General features: G+C 41.4%; 1 protein-coding gene and 1 long non-coding RNA gene across 3 annotated transcripts; one reads left to right on the forward strand and one right to left on the reverse strand.

Annotated features, from left to right (window-relative positions):
* Window positions 1-1,401: 1,401 nt before the first annotated feature.
* ptmaa (prothymosin alpha a) lies at window positions 1,402-8,074 on the reverse strand. Of its 2 annotated transcripts, none has more exons than XM_062395421.1 (5): window positions 7,881-8,074; window positions 4,859-4,927; window positions 4,703-4,772; window positions 3,464-3,552; window positions 1,402-2,281 (listed from the first exon to the last, which is right to left on the reverse strand). In XM_062395421.1, the coding sequence occupies exons 1-5, from the start codon at window positions 7,923-7,925 to the stop codon at window positions 2,243-2,245; spliced, it is 312 nt and encodes a 103-aa protein (XP_062251405.1). In that variant the 5' UTR covers window positions 7,926-8,074; the 3' UTR covers window positions 1,402-2,242. The 2 variants fall into 2 exon arrangements, with proteins under 2 accessions (XP_062251405.1, XP_062251404.1); XM_062395420.1 differs by having other exon boundaries at window positions 4,697-4,772.
* On the forward strand, window positions 6,687-24,418 carry LOC133960651 (uncharacterized). The gene is made up of 3 exons (XR_009921937.1): window positions 6,687-6,884; window positions 21,669-21,891; window positions 23,265-24,418. It is a non-coding gene; the product is annotated as an uncharacterized LOC133960651 (long non-coding RNA).
* The last annotated feature ends 150 nt before the right edge of the window (window positions 24,419-24,568 follow it).

Here is a 24,568-nt window from a genome sequence, read left to right on the forward strand (position 1 = left end):
GCATCTTTCCATCACTTGACCTGGACAAAGATGTGTTACATGCTCTTTGTTTGTAAATATGTGCCTTCATATCATAAGCTATTATAACTGTGACAATTACCACCCAGAAGATGAGGTCAGTTAAGAAACACAATGTTATACTTTTCCCTTATTTATATTTATGCTTATACACAAACATGTGTATGTTTGTGTATTCCTTTTATGTATACCACTACTTGGCTAGCCTGGATGCTACTTGGCAGTAAACCCTGATTATGATTCTGAAATAGTATCATCACCACCCTGCACAGGATAAGCAGGTGTAGGTGACAGCTGTCAGCAATAAAACAGTTTGGTGTAAACAAGAATTTTGATTCAGCTTTTCTTCCAGCCTGAGCTGACAAAAATAAAGACTTTACCTGTAGTGTAAGAACGCAAAGTACTCATAGCAGCAAATTAAACCTGACACCTGATTTCCCAAAAGCCTGTTCACATCACACATAACTGTGGCCACTTGCATTGTTATATTGTAATGTCAGAATTTATGAATTGTGTGTTTTTATGCCTCCATGCAGGTGACAGCCAGTGTTAAGAGCTACTATGTTTTCATGGTGTACGTCTTTCTTTCCCTTTCCCATAAAGGCAATATTTTAAAAATGCCTTGAGGGAATTTATTCAAATATGGTACCAACGTTCACATGGACTCAAGGATTTAATGATTCGATTTTGGTAGCCAAAGTTCAAGGTCATGTTGGCTTCATAGAGTATAGTAGATGGTTTTGCTTGAACCTGATATCTTAAGATCAGCTTGAGGAAATGTCTTCAGATTTGGTAAAAAGGTTTAATTGGACTCAAATATTAACTGATTAGATTTTGGTTTATGGCGTCTGAAGACCAACATCCCAGTGACCTCACCTTCATGTGGATGTGATATATCGGGACTATAAAAATATCATTGTGTTATGATTGTAATGTGGTGAAGAGGACAGTTCTGTCAGATTGATTGACCGTGCAGCTCAGTAAACAGCTCTTCTCCATGCGAATGCAGGATCAGTTCTCTGCAGCCTGCTGATCACTCACTCCTACACTTTTGTTGGTGAGTGCTGGGTGGGAGGAAGTGGAAATGCTGTGAAATCTGAAATGGTAAATGGTAAATGGTTTTGTATTTATATAGCGCTTTTCTAGTCTTGATGACCACTCAAAGCGCTTTACAGTACAGTTTTACATTCACACATTCACAAACACATTCATACAGTGCATCTATCTTTGTTATTCTATGATGCATTCAGGGTTCAGCATCTTACCTAAGGACACTTCGGCATGCAGATGGGTCAGACTGGGGATCGAACTGCCGACCTTCAGGTACCCCCTCAGCCACGGCCACATACAGTCTGTTAGTGAATTACAGGACCTTCAGTGCAATTACTGTTTGGAACAAATTTTATTGAAACTGTCAACCAGGACAGGTGCAACCTGACAAGCTGAATATTTTTTTCAAAAGTATGAAGAGAGTCTCCAACAGATAATATGCCAGTTCTTGTTATACAATCCTCAACCACAAAATATTAACCAGTTATCTAAAAAAATAATAAAAACAAATCTGGATACCAGCTTTAACCCATTACTGTGATATTGAGGAGATTTGGAGGAGTTCCTGGCTGTATCTAAACAGATTTAAATTTTGACACTCCGGTCACTGAAGACTTTTTCTCCTCATTCTTTTTACTGCAGGTATAAACTAACAGTTACAATCCAACAAAAACGACTGTTTATTGTTCAACAAAACAGCACAGACATAACAACATTAACATCTGGCCATAACAGACAGACAGGGACAGACGGACAGCTGAAACTACCAGTAATACACTATCAGCACTCTTGAGAAGTGCAGAATCAGTTATTTTTCCCATGCCAACACACACCCTGAAGGAACCCTAAGCAGAACCCTAATGTAATAAAAGTAAGCTGGGGGGGATGGCTGCCTCTGATTGGCTGATGCAGAATGTGGACGGCTGATGATAAGTTGGAATCTAAAAGTCCTCAAAGCACCACTTGATACCAAGAAAGATCATTGTTGCAAAATGGCCAACCTCCTTACAGTATTTACAAAAATATAAAATGTAAATAAAAATACAAACTTATTCTGTTTGTAAAAGTATTCTTGTTAAGAAGGGAGGACTGAGGTGTTGAAGGTTTGCTGGAAAACTGGCTGTCTGTCCTCTCGGTGGCGTCGTCGTCCAGACAGCGGGGCCTTGGCCAAACTCTACTTATCTGTCTTCTGCTTCTTGGTTTCAACTTCATCCTGGAAACAAAGACAAACAAGGTGAGACCTCTCATCTCAGGTAAAGAGAACACAGGTAACCACATGTTCTTCTCCCTCTTCAGCGCTGGACAACTGCCAACATGCTGGTTTGTCTGTAATGTGGGCTATGCTGTTTTAAAGTGGAGCTTGGAATTCCATCCTTACAAAGGTTAAATACAATTTTGACAGTTTTTTCATTTACATGTATTTGCAAATGAAAAAGGAACATTTAAGAAAACAACACTATAGATGATGTATGTCTTCATAATGGGACTAAAAGGTCATCAGTCACTGTCTTTGTGTGCCATTCACTGTTTTGCGCATCAACAACAATGATAGATAAACATTGATTGTTTTACACTGAGGTACACTTTAAAGCATGCTTGTATTAAGCCTTTCAGTTGCATTTGTTTCTGATAAATGAACTGATTAAGATTAAAAATCATTCTCTTCTACTGTGACAAAAACAGTATAAGCTGCCAAACTGAACAGCAGTGACTGCGTCAATAATTCTGAAAATGTTCCTCTAAAATATTCGTTATTTTTAATTCAGAATAGTACAAATCCAAACAATGCCTGTTACATATATAATATACCTATTTGTTGTAAACTTCTGTTGCATATTCACAGTTCACTGACTGAACCATGTCTGCTCTCTGCTCTCTGCTCTAGTGGACACATATTGATTTTTATATCAAGTCTGTCTTTCAGTGAAAGTTCCAATATCCATGAGCAGTGCATTTGATCCTCTCTTCTGTGCTATCAGACTAAAAGGTGTGTTCCCCTATCTCACTGTTTATACACCATGTGTTTCTTGCAGACACTGAGTGCTTAAGCATGGTAGCAGAAAACAGTGTGAGTGCCTTGGACAACCCTGCAATTATTTTTGTTCCACTATTGGAAGTTAGGTTTTAATCTTAGATAAACTGGTTACATATAAATATTGCACAGCAATATTTTTCTATCTAACTACTTTCTATCTAACAAAAATACTTGTGAAATATTTTGACCTTGTGTTCTGTACATGATGAAAAATAAGAATTAGGTATTTAGGTCCAATGATGCAAAACTGTGAGTACCTCAGTCTGCACATTATACTCCCTTCACCTCCCCTGTACTATCACAATGGCAACAATATGGGCACTTATTCTTATTCAAGTATGTATGGAGACTCTTCCTCACCTCTTCATCATCATCATCATCATCATCCTCAGCCGCTCTCTTCCCCGTTGGTACATCAAGGTCGTCATCTTCATCGTCCTCCTCATCACCTGAACACACAGATCATTAGTGATTTTGGATAAACACAGTCTTCAGTTTACTTCAATGTCCTCACAGTCTGAATTTCTCATACATGATTGTGTTGACTCATGCATTGCATGTCTCAGGTACAATTTCAGAATATTTATCTCCTTATCACCGGTGAGCGAATATGGGTTTAACTCCCTGTTACAGTTAAACAATGTTGATACCAGTATGGGCTCTAGTACATTGTACAGTTGTACAGTCTGGCCACCAGGTGGCACACTAACCCTTCTATTGAATCGATAAGGAATTCACTGAAATGTGCACACGTCCATCGCTGATCCTGCTCCATTGAATGTGCAGTTCTGTTTCAGGCAGCAGTAACATAACAGTTTTTTCATGTTCTTGTTACCCAACACACAGTCTGAGGAGTACCTCAGACTGTTATCACTTTAATCACTACGTTTACACTTTTAGAGAACCTTATGCTGCTGTACTTAAACAATTCTGTATGTTTACTTAGTATTAGGAAATGTCTTGTGTCTTCTGTTGTGCCTGTGCACTTTGTATGTCTCACTGTGGGAGAGTGGGAAACGTTGTATCGATTCCTTGTATGTTCTGAACATGTTAAGAAATTGACAATAAAGCTACTTTAACTTTTTAACTTTAACTTTTTAACACTGTGGCTTTATTGTTTTTATTTCTTATCCTGAGTCAAGTTTGGTTGTTTGAAGGTTCCTTAGAAAACATTCCCCTGGCACACAGAGCACACTTGAATCTGAATTGTTTTAATAATTAACAAAAACTGTTGCATTAATTGGAAGTTGGTGTTATTAGAGTTTATGCTTTGTGAATAAACAGCTGGACTGTTGTATGGACATGGTCATTGGCCCGGGCTAGCTTTTGTGTTGTCAAAGTGTTGTTTGTTTTCCTGTTGTAAATGTGCAGGTGCTTTTCACAGAACGTGAAGGTGATGGTGAATTTGTCACAAGGTACAAATAATCATCACATTGAATAAGAATCTAAAACAAAGAAGTGAACAGTAAATGTTGTTGCTCCAGAGAAAATATCTATAATAAAGAATGCCAATCTCACAACAATAGTGTTGGAGGTTCACTAGCAGGTAACACTGCATTTTTGTCTTTGTTCAACATGGTATGAGACACCCACCCTCACCATCCTCGTCATCCTCCTCTTCTCCTACGTCGTCCTCCACCTCATTCTCCTGCTCGCCGTTCTCCTCGTTCTGACAGGGGGAAACAGAGTTATATTTATCACCAGCACATAGACATGGATCATTCGTGTTCTGCAAGCAGAGAAGTGCTGTCTTACAGCTTTGCCGTTGGCAGCAGCATCCTCTCCGTTCTCTGCCTCTTCGGTCTTCTTCTTCTCCTTCAGCTCCTGAGAGCAAACATATTCTTAGACACACACGTCACACACTTTTATGAATGGGGCATTGAGTTGATACAAATAAAAGGACAACATGAAATGACCTGGTGACCAAATCTGACAATGTGTGACATTCTTAATGTTTTCAGATCAACTTGACTGAGTGTTGGGTTCGACATTCAGCTTCTGGCATAAAATTCTATGTCTACGTGTTTCTGTGATTTTTTCTAATGTTGCATTGTAGTAGTGCATCTATTTCTGTCTCGTACTCTGTCTCTGAGGTCAAACTATGACTTTACTTGTTTCGTCCTCTGTGTAGAACAGGAAACACTTCTGAAAGTACTCAAGTGTGGTTGCTTTTTAAATGGCCGTTTAATGTGGATGATTAATCAGTTAATAATTATAAGCGTTACGTTGGAATAGCATTTGAAAAAGTGTGCTGTGAAACACCAAACAACTAAACCGAATGAAAGACATATATCAATAAAGCAATAATTTATAACCCTCAATATCCACCAAAGAAAGAGTTGGTTTGTTTAGATCCTCCAGGCTCTCTGATTGGTACCAGACAAGCCTGTGTCCTGCAGAAAAGGAGGGAAACTCTCAGACGGGCTTTACAGCCTCAACCCTCCTCACCATCATGGAGCTGGGCTGCCAGCATTGGCTGCCAGTTGCCTTTGGCGGTCAGGTGGAGAAGCTCAGCCCTCCTATTGGTGAATTCTTCACAAGTCCCTCCCACCTCTTACTGGCTCCCTGAAACCCGACACTGTCTGTCACTGCTGCCATGTAGTCAGAGCGGAGCCTGGCAGAGAAACCACAGGCTCACCAGTGCAAGGACTACAACTCCCAGCAGCACAGAGGCTGATTATTCTCCTGTCTGTTAATCAGATCAGCTGCCAAAGCAAATACATGTTTTTCTTCTGGAGAGCTTCCTTAAACAACTGCAGTAGATCAGTCACCTGCAAAACAATATACTTAGCATACACTGTGCTACACATTAATATTATAACATTATTCTACTATATTCATATAGTAGTATAGTATATTTGCACCCAGGGCATGTTTACTACTCTCTCTGGTGTCTTCTGACTGAATAATGTAGAGCAGCATAACTTCCTCCTTCCTCTTCAGGCTGAGGAATCCACACAGCATCATCAGACCTGTCCACACACGCCTGCCTCCACTTGATAGACCAACAACAGGAAACCGTCACTCACTTTATTTAACTGAACCTGTGTGGCTACCACAATGCTGGCATCTGTCTGTATGTCTGTCTACAGTGGAGAGACAGACAGGGTGACAGTGGGGCAGGAGGAGTTCCTCAGTGCCTAGATGAGTGATGTGACTCATGTGGCCTTCACAGTCACTGTACACCTGGGAGACTTTGGGTGGATACTGGACTCTCTTTACCACCACCACTGTCAAGAGTAAGAAGAATCTGTCCAGTGCACTTCCACTGACTTGAGTGAACAGAAACGAAGCTGCTCACAGGGCAGGTGGTTGACAAACACATTACTGAACAGTCTGTTTGCCTGCCTCTCTGTTTACCTGTCTGTCTGCCTGTCTATCTATCTGTTTGCTTGCCTGTCTGTCTGTAAGTATTTCTGTCTGTCTGTCTGTCTGCCTCTCTCTGCCTCTCTCTGCGTGTCTATCACTCTGCCCGTCTGTCTCTCTGTATCTCTGTCTGCTTCCATTCCTCCGCTCTTCTTGCAGATCAGTCTGTTTCCGTCACGCCCCCCTGCGGCTACGCGCGCAGTTCAGTGAGACGCGCACGACTCTGCCCCTCCTCGCGCCCCAGCTGCTTGAAGTATTTGGAGCGGAGCGCGCGCTGTATGCGCCGTACACCCACATGAAACAGTAACTTCGTCACTTTGTTGTGGACCCGCTGCCCCGGTTTGAATCACGGACTGTCTGTAAAGGACAAGGAACTGCGTGAAGCAAGAGGAACCTCGCTCCCCGTGACCGACAGGTAGAGTTGAGGAAATCTTACAGAGAGCTCCGTGATGAAGAAGAGCGACCCTGAGCTCTGTTGATACACACGATGCCTCCGCAATGACAACTAAACACACACACACACACACACACACACACACACACACACACACACACACACACACACACACACACGCACACGCACACACACACATGTATTGGCGTGCGCACTCACGGCGGAGAACAGGGGCTCAGTCGGGAGGGGCTCGAGATGAATAAACTCAGATTATTGTTCAGTCACGTCACCGATTAGTTACAACCTGGCGGACTAATCTGGATACTGTACTTATTAAGTAGGTGTGAGTCAGAACCTGCGTCGTCTCACTACACGGCTCTGCGCGAACCAAATAACTCCGTACAATGTTAATCCATTTGTTGTGTGCACGAATTCGAGGGACACAAAAGCCATTCTGAAAGATCCGCGCTCACCCTCTGCATGGGGACGATGTGTAAACAGGGGGCCAGCGGCGCCTCAAACGGGACCGTCGCTTTTTCGGTGTTCTTTTAATGAGCCGACAGTTTGCATCCAAACACCGAGTGGGCGGGAGCGTAGTTAAATAATCAAAGTCCATTAAATGGCAGCATTCATTCAGACCGCTTCTCGGGGCTTGGAGGTAGCATTTGGTGAGATTTGACTTCGTTCATTCATTGTAAAGCCTTCTGTGGAGTGTGCTTGGTGTAGTTAGTGAAATAACAGATGCTGAAATGTGTCGGGAGGCTTCCGCTGCAGCCTCACGGCTCCTCATCCACTCTCACAGCTGCTTCACCTCTACACGTCTCCCCGCAAACACACTTTCATGTCCAATTCACACCGTTTGTCCGCTTTTCACATGCTTCGAAATCAACCTCGAGTCTTCCGTTAGCTCGACGCGGTGCTGCTTGAAATAGATCAATTACCAGCACAGTTATTAATGGATGCGGAGTTGGCAGGAAAAAAAAGCATTGTGTCCTTATCTTCATCTCTTGTCCTTACCTTGACGCTCAGTTCCCCGCTGGTTTCTACTTTACTGTCCGCCATGTTACTGTGTGAGAAGAGCTGGATATCCAGTCAAAATATTGCAAAATGTGAAAATCAAATTTTAAAAAAGAACAGACGTAGAGTCCTTAAACCTGTGAGGGTGGAAAACGAAAGACGTCGTCCTGACAGCGGTGTGTCCACCAGTCAGAGCTGCAGCCTTTATAGACAAGTGGGAGGCGCTAGGTGTCTGGACCTACACGCCGATTGGTCCATTAGCTTTGAAAATATTCAGCCTGCAATTGGCCAGGGGGACACAATGGACATCTCTCTCTCTCTCTCTCTCTCTCTCTCTCTCTCTCTCTCTCTCTCTCTCTCTCTCTCTCTCTCTCTCTCTCTCTCTCTGAGTGTGTGTGTTTGTGTCTGGTCTAGGTATTACCAATGCAGTAAGGACCTATATCTGATTTCACAGGCACATTAAGGTTATTGTGGGGACAAAGCACACGTCATAACATTTTTAATTTGTATAGTTATAGGCTTAGGTAAGTTAGTTCGGTGGAGGGTAACGTTTTGTTAAAGTTTTAAATTAAATAGCTGAAAGTTTAAGGTAAAATTAGGTAAAGCTTAGGCTAAGCTTGGGGTAAGGTTAGGTCTAGTAGTAAGGCTCTAAATATAGTGACCAGAGTGTGTGTGTGTGTGTGTGTCTGTGTGTGTGTGTGTGTGTGTGTGTGTGTGTGTGTGTGTGTGTGTGTGATAGTGTGTGTGTGTGTGTGTGTGTGTGTGTGTGTGAGTGTGTGTTTGTGTGTGTGCATGGACCCAAATTCTTGTACTTCCGTCTTAGTGAGGACACTCATAGGCATAATGCATCTGCCAGCCCCTTACCCTAGCCTTAACCATCACAACTCCCAAAACCAAGTAGCCTTTGAAAAAGTAAGAACTGGCCAAAATGTACTCACTTTCCAAAAAGGTCATTACTCTGTAAAGGTTATATGCTCAAAATGGTCTTCACAAAAATAATTACAAGTTACCATCTGCACCCTAGACGCAGACAGCCATAAATATCATACAAACAATCTGTATTGCTAATAAACAAGTCCAAATGCTGTATAGTTTTAACCCTCATAATAAAAATAATCACCGCCACCGCCCATTATTATCACCTTCATAATATTATTATTACTATCATAATAAAAATAAGTATTATTATTGCTATCATTAGAATACTCTTGTGATCTTTAAAAAAAATCATGCAGGTCTGTCAATGTGAGACATGAGCCTCCTTTGCCTTGCAAAGGTCCTCAACTCTTGGGGCAATGTTTGACAAACATATCCTCAGGTCATCCTCGATCTGTGCGCGGTTGCGATATTTAGTTTTGAGCGCAGTCAGTCTTGAAAAGCCTGCCTCGCACAAATAAGTCAATGCGAAAAGGAGGATCATTTTAAAGGCTATATGTCTCAAAGCTGAGGGTATTCTGGCATCAATGCTACCAAGGATGAAGAAAGAGGGGAGGTGGTAAACAGATGCTTTAGTCTACTGTCACTCTTCAGCTCAATAAGCTGCTCTTGCATGTCTATTGACAGCTTGTCTGCTGAGCAGAGAAATAGATCCCGAACCCAGGTGAATGAACGGTAGTCCACTTTGAAATAGGACCCAAACTGATTCTTCAGCACTAAAAGGTGATCAGCAGCTGATTGGAGGAGAGAGGAGAAATCAGTGCCACGTGTATCTGCAATGAAGTCTGCAAGGCTGGGAAACATGTCGCAGTTTCAAGAACTGATGCAACCACGCCAGAGAGCAATTTTTTGCGTGAAGGCATTCACTCTATCAGCAAGGAGCAGAACGTTTGATTCGTGGCCTTGCAAAGACCGGTTAAGGCCATTCAGCCGGTCAAAAATATCCACCAAATAGGAGAGAGAGGCAAGCCACATTGACAGTCTTGATGACCACTTAAAGTGCTTAACAGTAGCTCCCATTCTCTCATACAGTGCATCTATGTGCAGCACCGAGCAAATTTTGGGTTCAGTATCTTGCCCAAGGACACTTCGGCAGTCGAAAAGGGGAAGAATGGGATCTAAGGGCTAACCTTAGATCCCAGTCTAAGGTAAGACTTTGAGAACCACTGTGATAGAGGAACCTCAAAACCTACTACTACGAGAAACCCTGTCTTGAATCTATTTAGGCTGTAAATTTAGTTTATTTCTATTTATTGATTTGTTGTCTTACTTGTTGTGAGGCACTTTGTAACTATGTTTTGAAAAATAAAAATTGGAAATAAATAAAGTTTATAATAATATTATTAAAACTGCACAAACTGGAATTACTCAAGCAATACACAGACAACAAAGAAATTAATTTAAAAGAAATAATATGAGCATTGCTCTGGACTGTAATGTTATTTTAATCAAGTGAAAACCATTAAGTCATACCCACTGCTGTAATTATTCCAACTTGCCTGTTGCTGGTACTATTGTAGATACAATGGAAACTACAAATATACTGCAACAGTAATAACTACTGCTACTATACTGCACTACAATGCTGCTGGTAATATACTACAGCTGCTCACTTCTTCTGTTACTCCTCCTGTTATTTTTATCACAACTTTACTGTTGCTTTATTGTAACTGTGGGCGATAATACAACAATACTTTCACAAACTACAATTGGTACCACAACTAATCAATGGTTACTCTAGGTGATAACTCAAAGTACTCAAAATATATTGTTAACTGTATTTCCTTTCTGCTTGTAGGCCTATGTATTTCATATAAAGATGTGTTATATATAGATGTAACAACAATACACATATATATATATATATATATGTGACGAATGGTCTAAGTACTTGTACTCTCTGCAATGACAATAAAGTAGACTCTAATCTAATCTAATATAGATACAGGAGGAGACAGAGTAACATAGAAACAGAGAAGGACAGAGAGGGAGCAGAGGAAAAATATGGATGAGAGAAAAGGGGAGGGAGAGGGATGCAGGGAGGGAGACTGGGAGTGATGGGTGAGAGAGGAAGGAGGGAGGCAAAGAGGCAATAAAATAACAAGAGCGATGGGAGGGGGGAGTAGAGAACGAAATGAGGAGAGGCGTTTGTCTGTGCGCTCGCGCGTGTGTGGACGGATAGCTTATCCTGTTAAAGTGGAGCTGTTTGTGTGTAACCGTCATGGTGATTTCAGTCACAGTTGTGTTTAAACGGTTTATTATTGACACTTTCATGTCAAACTAATAATGGATACGATCTCCATTTGAAAACAGGAAACACTGCTGGACAGAAAAACAAGGAAAATGTATGTTTAACATCGAGACTTCCTCAATAAGAATAAAGGACAGCGCTGAGGTTTATTCCCTCACCAACATGGCGGATTTAAGAGTCCGTGTGGCGTCGCGATTGTTGAACATTCCCTCTGATTGGCTGGTGAACTGGAGCGAACATAAAACTGACGCTTTGCGCCCGATGAGTGGCTGATACAGCTGTCAATCAGCTAGGGCAAAGTGGGTGGGGTATTCAGCTGGAGGTAACAGCAGAAGCGAAGTTGGAGCGGAGCGGACTGGACGTTTCACTGCTGCCGGCAAAACTAAACTAAACTAAATTAATATAAAATAACCTGATTAGATAATATTTGATTAATTTCGAAAAATCGAATAACCAAGTAATATATAATAGATGAAAATAAAATAGCCTAATGAAACTAATTAAAATAAAAAAATAAAAAGATAAGATCAAATTTGATTAATTTAGAAAATCAAGTAACCAAATAAAATAAAATAGATGAAAATATAACAACCTATTGACATTAATAAAAATTAAATACCCTGATAAAATCATATCGAGAAATAAAACTTACCTTATGATATAAAAGTTAGCTTCTGATCGTCTTTGGTGTCAGATGTCAGTGTCTCCTTAATCGTTCCCCATGTTGTCTCTTGCTTCTGGTTGGTGAAATATTTACCTGTTTGCAGTTGATGCTGCGATAGGATTTGGTTTGGTGTTCACAGACTGAAGACTGCCTCGTTTTCTGGTGTTCACTCAATCTCACTGATACATTTCTCCAGGGGCGTTTCTAGGGGGGCCTAGCCCCTAAGGATGCTGAATGTTTTTTGGGGGGCTCATTTGAGGCCCAAAAAAAACATATCCATTGTTTCAGACAGTTCATAGATTGGTTCAATCAGAAAGAGTGTGATTTTTCTCTGTATCTTTGCTTGCATTCATTCATTAAAAGATAACAGAAGAGACAGAATTTCAGGGTCATTGTGAAATTTGACAACACAAATATGAACTTTTCTCCAATTGAGAGAAATAATTTTCCTGCTTGTAAAGGAAAAACGGATATACTAGTTTTCATATCCGCGTCACTCCAAAATCCTAATTCTTAAAGGGAACACACAATGGATGGGGAATGGACCTGCCAGTGTCAACTTGCCAGTGTCAACTTCTGAGTTGAATAAGATACACAATACACAAAAAATACATTCAAATTATTTCAAAAATAGAATCCAATGCACAGGAGATTTTTACTGGAGACATTTTCTAACAAAATAGCTAGCTAGCTAGCTTAGTTTAAGACAAACACAATCAAGTAACACTGTATCCATTTACGCTGATTCTGTGCAGCAACTGTGACTCTTATTCTGAAAATATCTGAAAGTTAGATGCTTACTATTGCTATTTGATCACCAGCCATAATGAGGTTACTCTCCTCCGCATTACACAGCTTTTGGGAGCTAAGTTCAGGTGAAGGTGCCGATGGCTGATGAATAAAAGGAAGAAAATTGCACTTGAGAAACCGTGAATTTTCACCTTGTAAAACAGCAAAACTTTAGTCAGAGTGGAATAAATACTGGGAACAAATACTTCCATTTTAGAAATTTTATTCATTTTTATAAATGTGGGGATAACAGGAGCACCTTGAGAAAACCCATTGCAGGCCGGAAAATCCCTGTCCTGAAAATTATTATGGGGCTACCTGCACCACAGAGGATCAATCAGCGCAGGTGAGAGCTGTTAGCTGATTGGTCCTCACACTGAAAAGCGAGTCACTTTGTGTTTGTGTTAAGTTTGTGTGTTCACGTGTGTGGTGTACAATAAATCATGTTAACAAGCAAACATTCCGTTTCTGGCTTTGTGTGGGAGAGCCCCCTGGCATGCACCACAGCCACACTGACATTTGAAAGTGAAGCTATCGGAGTAACATCATCCACCTATTATCTCCTGAAGAAGGAAGAGTTGCCTGCTCTGAAAGAGGAGAAGAAGCCAGGCTTTTTGCACAGGCGTCTTCTCAAAATGGAGCTTATTGATATCTCAAGTTCAGGATCTCTTCCAAGAAGGGAAGAGACAATGTCTTTGACCTCGGCCCATATTCTCTCCAGCAGATGATGCCTTGTGTCATCATCATTACAGGTCAGCTTTGCCTTGTTATAGATTCTTGTGACGAGCTTGTCCGAGAGAACACTGACATACATTTTATATTTGACCTCTGCTTGGATCTTTTCAATATTCTCCCTGCCGACTTCTGATGAGGAAGACTGCTTCGATTTTTTCTTCCCACTGCTGGTGACCACTGCTGGTGTTGACTGCTTTAGTCTTTCATTCCCTCTGCTGGTGACCACTGCTGGTGTTGACTGCTTAGATTGTTTCTTCCCACTGCTGGTGTCCACTGCTGATGTTGACTGCTTCAGTCTTTCATTCCCTCCACTGCTGACTTCTGAGGATGAAGACTGTTTCGATCTTTTACTCCCACTGCTGCTGACCACTGCTGATGTTGACTGCTTCAGTCTTTCATTCCCTCCGCTGCTGACTTCTGAGGATGAAGACTGCTTCGAACTTTTACTCCCACTGCTGCTGACCACTGCTGGTGTTGACTGCTTAGACATTTTCTTCCTTTTGCTGGTGACCACTGCTGGGGTTGACTGCTTCAGTCCTTCATTCCCTCCGCTGCTGACTTCTGAGGATGAAGACTGCTTAGATATTTTCTTCCTTCTGATGGTGACCACTGCTGGGGTTGACTGCCTCAGTCCTTCATTCCCTCCCCTGCTGACTTCTGAGGATGAAGACTGTTTCGAACTTTTACTCCCTCTGCTGGTGACCACTGCTGGTGTTGACTGCTTCAGTCTTTCATTCCCTCCGCTACTGACTTCTGAGGATGAAGACTGTTTCGATCTTTTACTCACACTGCTGGTGACCACTGCTGGTGTTGACTGCTTCAGTCTTTCATTCCCTCTGCTGGTGAACTCTGATGATGGTGACGACTGCTCTGATCTTTTCTCCTCGAGGCTGTTGACCTCTAATGATGATGACTGCGATGAGTCGATGGGCATTAAAGCGACTGACACTCTGTTTGTGTGGCGGTTAACTTGGTTGTTCAGCCACCAGCTTATCAAGGACAGAAAACAAAACACCCTGTTCTGAATGTCTGCATATATGCCCCTGTGTGATGTAGGAACACGAACCTTCTTCCCTAGACCTGAACCCCTGTCTGAATTCTTGCCCGGTGCGATGTGCGAATAGATGACATCTGAAAGCTGTTTTGTGAATACAATAACCTTTTCAGATTGAGGCTTTTCCAGTGTTTTGAATGCAGAATTTTCTCATTTCCATCTCCTGGCTTCTCCCTCTCCAGAAGCACAGCGTCAATACTAGCAATCAATGACTGCATCGCCTTCCTGCTAGAGAATTTGGGATTCTCATTGTATTTTTTCGCAACCTTTGACAATATTTGGAGAGTCCCTGTTGCGGCAAAAGTCTTTATGAAAAGGCTATTGATCTTTCTCATCGCTTTACCGTTTGAGGAGTTTGGCTCTGGAAATTCTTTTCCATTTGTGCTTTCCTCAATGATTTACTCAGTTATTTCATCTAAAGCCAAATCAATCTCTGAAGAAAACGAGGAACTGAGAGAGAGACTTTGAGTCTTTGAACTCACTGAAGAAGTCTGTGATGTCAGTCAAACTCTCGTTGATTGTTTCCTGGACAAGCCTCTTCACACTATCCACATTGCTTGTTGTTGAACCTCCCTCTGAGGAACTACCTGACTTGGAGCTAACTTGTGAAGAGTATGAGCTTGAAGAAGTCCTAGACACCAGAATGGGATCATCTGAAGGGTCCTGTTCCTCTGAGGAGATGGCCCGACTTTGCTTGACCAACTGTTTGATTCGTCTGTCTGTCTTTAATGACTCACAGGCATAACAGATCATCTTCTGGACTTTAGCGGGGTTAATGAGGCGGGTTGGGATAGGCTTCTCAGAGCTCACACAGCTGGAGCTTGCAGACACGGTGGAGTTGACAGTCTCCGTCACCTCCTCTACAACTAAGTCTGTGAGCTTATCCAAACTCTCAGACGTTGTTGTGCTGCCTGGTGAAAGACTGTTGTTGAGAGTGTCGCCCAGAATGGACCGAACTTTATCCTAAGACACAGGTGAACGGGGACGCCGCTTCACAATGGCATTTGAAACAGACGTCATTAGGTTCAGCAGAAGTTCTGCCAACATAAATGTTGTAGCTTCATCCGGATTGCATGACTTCAACCTCCCCCACTGCTCTGCTGTGAGCTTCGTAAAAAAGCTTTCAAAGTACGGGCGGACAGTCTCTGCATTTATGTCCATTTGTTTAACTTTCTGAGTGAACTCCATTGTGACTGTTTTTTTCGCTGTTCGAAATGTGTTTTGCATGAAAAATCTCTTGTTCTTCTTTGTTCTACCAATTGGCTGGTTGCTGCAGACTGATTCTTCAATGAAGCAAAGTGGCTACTAGGAATTGAGGCAAAGGGGGTTAAAGGAATTGAAGCAAAGGGGATTAGAGGAATTGAAGCGGGGATTAAAGGAATTGAAGCCAAGGGGGTTAGAGGAATTGAAGCAAAGGCGGTTATGTAGCAAAGGGGGTTAGAGGAATTGAAGCAACGGGGGTTAAAGGAATTAAAGCAAAGTGGGTTAGAGGAATTGAGGCAAAGGGGGTTAGAGGAATTGAGGCAAAGGGGGTTAGAGGAATTGAAGCAAAGGTGGTTAAAGGAAGCTAATGGGACTAATAGATCAATGGAAACTCTGATGTGACAATAAGCCACGCCCCTCAACTTTGACTGTTACACAAAAATAACTCATCGAACTATTATATCCATTAGTCTGGTATTAGGCTTTTGTTTCAAGGACAATACATGTGCTTGCGCTTTCCACTTGGATCGACCTTGTACTGCAGTACCTAACCCCACCTGGTCCAGAGGAGCCCATCACATCACTAACCCTAACCCTAACCCTTACATATTATTGGGTTATTCAATATGGCCTTGTTTTGTCTTTTACCTGTTATTCATTTATTTATTTGAATTGATAGTTAGTTAGTTTGTTAACAAAATAAATATATAAGTTGAAAATATCCTACTTTGTTTCTTATTTATTTATTATAATTATTTTTAATTTGGTAAATAATTTTGGCGATGGGTGCCCTTTTTTGGGGGTTTGAGCATCGGCCCCCCAAAATGTCTGTGCACGTGCCTGTTGTCTTCCAAAGATTTTCTCTCTTCAAAAATCATTTATCATGTGAAACTGACATGAGTGTGTTCAATTTCTAATTAAGTTCAAGAAATAGACCTCAATACTGATGACGAACCTTGTTTCATATTCGTTTTTTCTAATCATATCTTGATTGTAATTGAGTTTATTTATTTGCTGTTTATATTCCTTGTAATTGGGATAAAGTTAACATCTGTTAAGTATTTTTACAGATATTGTTGTAGCTGTATTGCTTGAAAGATCGAATAATGCGGTGGGTCCACCAGACCCACGAACATTGGCTGAGTGACCAAAACACAAACACCACACAAGGGTTAAACAACCATGACAGAAACGATGGAGGGCCTCAACATATTTTGAGGCCCTCCAACTATGGAAATTGTATATAAATATATCATAAAATCTAGATGCTCCCTTATTTTTGTGCTCCATCTTAAGTGAGAGATCTTCAATTCCAGTTTTACCTTGAAAATGTGTTTATTTGAAATACAGCAATGCCTAATTTCATAACCAATGCGTAGGTACACTGAGTGGAACTAATGCAGTCCCATACAAAATGCCATATGTAAGACGACATTTTACTCCAAAATTGAAAAAGTTGAGATCGAAAATTTCCTTTGATTTTTACATAGACTCCCCAAGGTCCTAGTGCCAGGTTCTTCATTGTTAAGTATGATGAGAGGCTATGGGATTGTAATTTGAAGGGGAAGAAAACATACAAACCAGAAACGCACTCATATATGTAGCATGTTAGAGTTATAAATAACTTGTCCATGTGTAAAACAATAGTTTAATTAAAAAAATAAATAAATAATCCCAATAATTATTTGGGGGGGCTGAAGAACATTTTAGGGGGGCTTCAGCTTTTAGGTTTTAGAAGGGGACTGGTTGGAGTCCCTTAATTAGACATTTGCATTCTGATACATAACTACGGTGGCCCTGAGAGCTCAACGAACAGCAACTTAAGAAAACACATGCAAGTTGACAAAACACATGCAAGTTGACAAAACACAAGCAAAGTAAGAAAACATCTCCATCAATTTCACAACACAACACATTACAGAAACGAGCTGCAAATAGCCACACGCGCAGCAAATAGACGAACGCGCAGCAAATAGACGAACGCGCAGCAAATAGACGAACGCGCAGCAAGTAGAGGCGAATACACAACGGAAGTGTTTCCAGAGGACAGCTAAAAGGGATGGACAACGCTGCCACAGGAGACACTAAAACGTCCAATACACCATACAATTTCGGTTCCGCACAGGGGTCGGCAACCCGCGGCTCTGGAGCCGAACACGGCTCTTCAGCCCCTCTGCCGTGGCTGTACATTACAGTGTTGTGCATATGTTTCGCAAACGCTGAACTTAACGAATCAGTTTTCATATTATTAACGTGAACGTAACGATGAACGTGATTGAACGTCACGTTACCTTTTTTAATCATCATCGTATCAGGCCCTCATGAAATACCAGGAGCGGGAGTTTGTGTGTGTGTGTGTGTGTGTGTGCGTGTGTGTGTGTGTGTGTGTGTGTGTGTGTGTGTGTGTGTGTGTAGCGAACTGACCGGTCTCGGGTCTCGGGGCACCGACCCCGCCCACTCGCTCAGAAGAGGGGGCAAAATGTCTCTTCTGATAGTAAAGGTTTCAAACTGCATAAGTGTGTCTATTTGCAGTGCGTTTCTGTAATGTGTTGTGTTGTGTTGTGAAATTGATGAAGATGTTTTCTTACTTTGCTTGTGTTTTGTCAACTTACATGTGTTTTGTCAACTTGCATGTGTTTTCTTAAGTTGCTGTTCGTTGAGATCTCAGGGCCACCGTACATAACAGCCCCTCAGGAGAAAGTCAGGAGATATCCAGAGTTTAACACATGTCTGAAAACCGTTCAAGTGTTTAAGGTTAGTCAGATCTTAGGCCATATGCAGTCCTCTGATTCATTTGAATGGAGCCAGTGCAGGGGCGCAGCAGAGGGCTCTGACATAACAACATGAATTACCTGAATAATGTATTCAAACAGGTAACCTGGTGTAGTGAAAGATGAATTGGTTGCCACATTAAAGAACTGTCCAGGTCTATGAAATTCCAGTTGTGAGTATCACAAACCATATTTCGGTGTGTCTTGTTAAGGTATTGTAGAGATCTAACATAAGGGTGTCCCACTTGGATGCTTCTGATCATTTCTGATGATTGAACAGGGTCCACCCTGGTCTGAAGGTGGGGCAGGACTCCACTCTACTACTGCATCCCCGTCACTCTAACCTCCCCCTCACTGACAAAATGTTGTGCTTGATGTCGGAGTCTGCACCGCTGATGTTGTGGTAGTGCTGGTTAGACAATTTCAGTTTGATTTCTCTCACACATACATTCACGTCATATATTTAAAACCATAATGAAAAACAGCAGTGTGGAAGAATTGAAGCTTCTGAACTTTTATTCTGTATAGGACAATTCATACACTGACATGTCTCTCTTTTGGTGAAAACAACTACAGAGAAGTCAACCAGCTTCCAGCAGGATGGCTGCAAATGCAACGCTGCTGGCAGCTACACACATTACTTTATATTCTCGAATTAACATGAATACAATCAATTTAGATTATGTAAAAGGACTAGAGAGCATTGATATGACTAGTCTCTTTCCATCTTGTTTTTATGTTGATGTTCTGTTTTAATGTTGTTTTTATCTTTAATGTTTTTATCTTTTATCCTGTACTATTGTATTGTAAGGTGACCTTGGGTGACTTGAAAGGCGCCTCAAAATAAGATGTATTGTTATTATTGTTATTATTAGAACCTCACTGATCTCCTTCTAGCGGTGTTGGTCGAGGAGCAGGTAAATAAAACACTGTATAATGGTATAATGTTGATATGATGCATATAAGTGAACTGTTATAAGTACAACAGTGGATATAATGACAGAAAGAACTCAACTTCAGTGCATATGATAGGGTCAGTTTAAGTGCATTACGTGTAACCCTGACAGGTTGACAGCAGGGGGCAGTAGTGGAGTTGCAGTGGACAGCCACTCTAGAGAAGCACACTGCTCTGTTTAGTTGTGAAAAAGTAATCCTTGCTGCATTTCTGCAGATGGGGTGCATACATCTTTACATACTCATTAATAGAACTATTTTGCTAAAACAACATAAATTCAAAATTCAGTACTAATTGGACTGTCCCAAAGAGCTGTACATTTGTCTTGGTCTCTTCAGCCATACTGCAGCCATAAAACAACAGCAATTCATACATAGAATATATAAATGCATTAATAAACAAACAATGAATGATGCATCTAACCAGATTGCACATGCAAGACTTTATCTAATAGTTTTATTGACTTTTATTGATGAGCAATTTCTTTAAAGCCATTGAATCTGCAATGAGGGACTCTGAGCGTCCTACCAGAGGGCTGTACGCACCAAGTAGAACATGGGATGGGTCAGTTACTGTCTTATAAGTTTGCCTGAGGGGAGTCAGTGCGTAGACTGCAGCGACGTGTGCTAAATTTATTACTATTTTGACTTCTGCTTACTTATCCTGCATGTTTCAAACACTCACTCACTCACACACTTTTTTAGCTTCTTTTGCTCTTTTCTTTTCTCTCTCTTTGTTTTAGTCTCACAGACAACATAGATCGCATGTAAGCACATCTTTCTTGATTACAAGTCATAACAGATACCTCTGCAGTTTGGTTCATGTTCAGCAGCGCAAACCACACAATTGTCAACACATCTACATGTTGATGCTCAGTGCAGTTTAGGTGAGAAGTCATCAATCTAAACTTCTGCTGTTAGGTAAAACTGCAGGTGAGCATTATGCCGCAGATGCAGATAAGGAGAAGAGAAGGGGTTGGACAAAACTTTACCAAAACAATGTTCTGAACAGGCTCCACTTTGACACTTTGATAAGGTACAATGCAAAGTAGTACAGGAAACCATCAGTGGAAACATCAGACACATTTAAAACATGAATGCATTCAGAAATGATATCGTCTTGGATCAGTAGCAATAACTGTGATCACGAAATCCTCTCTTTGACTTACAAAAAACCCATTCACTTGACTTTGTCTCCCCATGTTGTCCTGTCAATGTTTTGTCTTTTTTCTTGCAATAATAAATAATGACCTTTCTCTAATTCCCGAGACCTGTTAGATAATCCACCAGTGAGACAGCTAAAGCACATGATCAGCACTATTCTAATAAAATGAGCAGGACATAGTTGTTTCCTTTTAGGCTCTACTTGGCCACAATTGGACTATAAGTTGGTGTAGCACTTGGGCCACACCAAACAATAACTGATGCAGCAAACACAGGGTGGCAGTATCATCCACTTCAAGTTTTTTCACTCAACACAGTAAAGAGCCAGGTTCATCTCCTTTTATCTTTTTTTGTCTCCAGTCCACCAGCATTCAAATTATGGGTTTAGATAACCTAAAATGCTCCTTGAAAACCAAAGAACATGATTATTAGCTTTTATCTTGCTGCATCTCTAATGCTCTTTTGGCTAAACCACAGCCAAGCCAACCACAAATTCAAATGTATGACTGAACAAGCCGTACTGGAGTTTCCCTATTGGCCATAGTTCTTTTAAAAAAATATTGGCACAAACTGTTTTTTATTACATCATCAGGGTGGTGTTTGCAGGTGGAGTCGATTACGTAGCAAACTTGTCGATGGATTAAGTGTCATTTCACTTTCTTTTAAAAGAACCAAGCAACAAACCTGGCTAGTATCAGGACAAACAGTAGCTACTTTCTTCAGAGGTCAGTAGTTACTCCTCACGAGCCGGAGGTCACGATTTTGACCTTGTCTTGTTGAATGTGTGCAGCTCTGCACTCTGCCTGATCTTTAGTAACTGACCCATATGATTCGATTGATTCGAACATTTCCGTATCGTTTTCTGTGTCATATCGTATTGATTTGATATGTTATGCTTTTGGAGACAGCAAAAGAGGGAATGACAGACAGGTGGTGAGGAGACCCGATTCAAACCAGATACTTTGCAGATAAGAATTGCTCATCAAGACTAGAAAAGTGCTATATAAACACAAAACCAAAACCATTTATCAACACCTGAGCCAGATGGACTCATCATTGTCATTTAACGGAATACGGTTTAGTAATACTTGAACATTTTCCTAATACTTAATCCCCCATTAATAGGACTTGCAGAAGAAAAACAACAGATTCTCTGTTTTCCCTTGGTTTTCCTTGGAGCGTGTGCTGCCTCTTGTTTGCAGCTGTGATTCTGTCTCCCCTCTCTCCCTCAATCTCAGCGGACCTTCTCCCTCTTCCTCCATCACAGAGCACACCACAGGCAGCAGTTTGAAATGGCGGAGAGAGGAGGAGAGAAGAGGGGGTGCGGAGAGGCTGCAGACAAAACCCAGAGTGGAGCTGCAGATCTGAGTGGAGGTGGACTGACTGGAGATGTATCACCAGAAGTGAATGGCAGCTTCTTATTGTCAATCAGCTTCCACAGACCATTTTTGCTGTCATGTCTTTCAGATGGCTGAAGTCTACTCCAACAGGTAGTATTTAAGGTTTATATGGGATGTTTTTATTGTCAAAGAATGACGTGACACGAAATATCACAGCCTGATATTTTTCTCCAATGGTGCGATTTTGCTTTCAACCCCGACTTTATTTGTGTAACACTTTAAACTGCTTTACTAAACAAAATAACAGTGATGGTCATTATTACCATCATCAATCACAGGAATAACAATAACAACAACAACAACAATAATCATGTTTTCGAATGATGTCTATTGAGGAGAGAATAAGATAATGAGAGGGAGATTGTTCCAGAGTTCTGGGGCAGAATGGAGAAGGAAGGCCCTGTCCCTGAAACAGGACAGGACAGCAGCTCTGAGGTGTTGGATGGGGCGAGATCATTTAGTGCCTTGTACACAAACATAAGAATTTAAAAATTAACCCTGCCGCTGACAGGCAACCGGTGTAGAGAGGCGAGAGTGGGTGTAATGTGTTACCCTTGTAACAGTTGGAGACGGGATTAAAAAGACTGAGTGATGCCAAAATATAACGAATGTAATGTAATCATGTTATTAGGGCGTAAGGTTATGAGGGCCTGCAGCCAAAGCATTAACATTAAAATTCACGTGGCCAATAACTGCAGAACACAAGCTCAGCCCACATGAGATTTGTTGGGCCTGATCAGTGACAGCTGGCAGCACACAGTGTTGTGATCAGGGAAGATGCTGGAGTCACTTGGTTCATTTTTACCACCTCACACAATCAGAAATAGAACAAGTCAGAGCAGAGTGGTAGCTGATGATGATATGGAGAGAACAAGTGTCAGCATGTGTGATGACAGTGTCAAACAAAGACGTTTCTGTCATGTCCAAATCACTTGCAAAGTGAGCTGTCTTACCAAGGTCCTTCTCCCTTATTCATCAGTTCATCAGTGCCCCTGATCAAGGCACCTTACTCCCCCAACATCTGCTCCCCGAGCGCCGTACATTGTCGCTCACTGCTCTGTGTCCTCCACCAGATGGGTCAAAAGCAGAGATTACATTTCCCTACCTGCATGAGTGTGCCTTTGCATGTCTGTGCATGTGTTTGGGACTAATAAATGCATCTTAGATGTACACTGTCAGCTGGGATATCTAGGGGCCTGGCTTAGCTGTGGGTCTTTCCAAATCATGTCCAATCAGTTGATTTCAGCACACTCCAATAAAAAAAAAAAGTGAGGCACCTGAATTGAAGCTCAAGTGTTATAGCAAAGTGTCTGATTGCTTATGTCAATGTGATATTTCGCTATTTGCTTTTAAGCCTTTTAAAACAAAATCTGAAATTATGTTTTCCACTTCGTCGTGTAGTATTATAAAGAGACTGAATACTTTCCAGTAACAATGAACATAACTATTTGTGGCTTGCTCAGGGACACTGTCAGTTGGCTGTGTGTGTAAGAATGAGGCGTCCCTGCTTCTCTTCAGCATGTGTGGAAGCAGGGGTGGACTGAAATGATAACACAGGCTGTGACTCGCTTCACACCCACCACCAGACGACACATTTCTTCTGCTAACCTTGGTTAAGCTGGTAATTTTTACATTTTTACATTCACCAGTGGTAATAAAGTCACGATTGATATGAACTAAACGCGGGTGACTGTGTCATTTTTTCCAAAAATTCCTGCCACAGCCCCAAAGTCAAGACTCAGAAACTCCAGAGTTTGTGTGTGTGTTGATGTAAACATAGCAACATAGATGCAGTATAGAACCCCAAATTAGTGTGTAATTAGTGTTATTAGTGTGAAAGTAGCCTCAGACCACCTCCAGGTGGAAAGAAGACAGTTGATCAGTTCGATCCCAGTCTGTCCCATTCCACATGCATAGTGTCCTCGGGATAAATACTGAGCCCAGGTTGACCCTGTGCCGGCAGTGTGTGAGTGATGTATGATAGATAAAGTGCTGCACATAGAAGCCCTGTATGAATATGTGTTTGAATGGGTGAATGGCAAAACTGTACTGTAAAGAGATTTGAGTAATCAAGACTAGAAAAGCGCTATAAAAAACGATTAACAAGTAAATATAAATGATTTTCTATTACTGTACAATCCATTGTCTCTGTTCAGAATGTGTGCATTGCTGCAGGTTGACAGAGGAACACACCTGGTGACCAGAGGAACTGTTTTGTTTCCCAATGCACAGTTCTGTGAACTTCTTGCTGAATTTAACTGCTGTCCTTGTGTCCTTGTGGGTTTGTATTAGCCTGGATGCCAGACGAACTTAGCCCCGCCCACAACATTTTTGGTTTCAGATTCAGATTTTTTTGTTTTTGTTTTTCTCCCTGTGCAGTGGTGTTCGTGCACTGTCTTCACTGTACTCACAAGGGAGATGAAGTGTTCCTGGTGTAGCCCGGCTAGAAAAAGCAAGATTTTGAGTTTCATCAGTTTTTCAACAACAGAATTGTCCTCACTCATTTCAGTTTTCTCCAGGTTACTAATAAATAGCGACATGCTTTGCTTTGGAGCATTATTCTGCTGAAAGGAACCTTTAGAAGTGTGACATGAAACCATTCCCCACATCATCACACCGTCAGCAGCAGCAGGCTGGACTGTTGACATGAGACAGGTTGGGTTCAGACTTATTGGAACAAGCTACGTTTATAAGTCTTCAACTGTTTAGTGTCAGTTAGTCTGTGTCACTGCAGCCTTGAATTGATAAATTCTTTGATTAAATAAAG

This window comes from Platichthys flesus, chromosome 9 (genome assembly GCF_949316205.1).
Source record: "Platichthys flesus chromosome 9, fPlaFle2.1, whole genome shotgun sequence".
NCBI classification, from domain to species: domain Eukaryota; kingdom Metazoa; phylum Chordata; class Actinopteri; order Pleuronectiformes; family Pleuronectidae; genus Platichthys; species Platichthys flesus.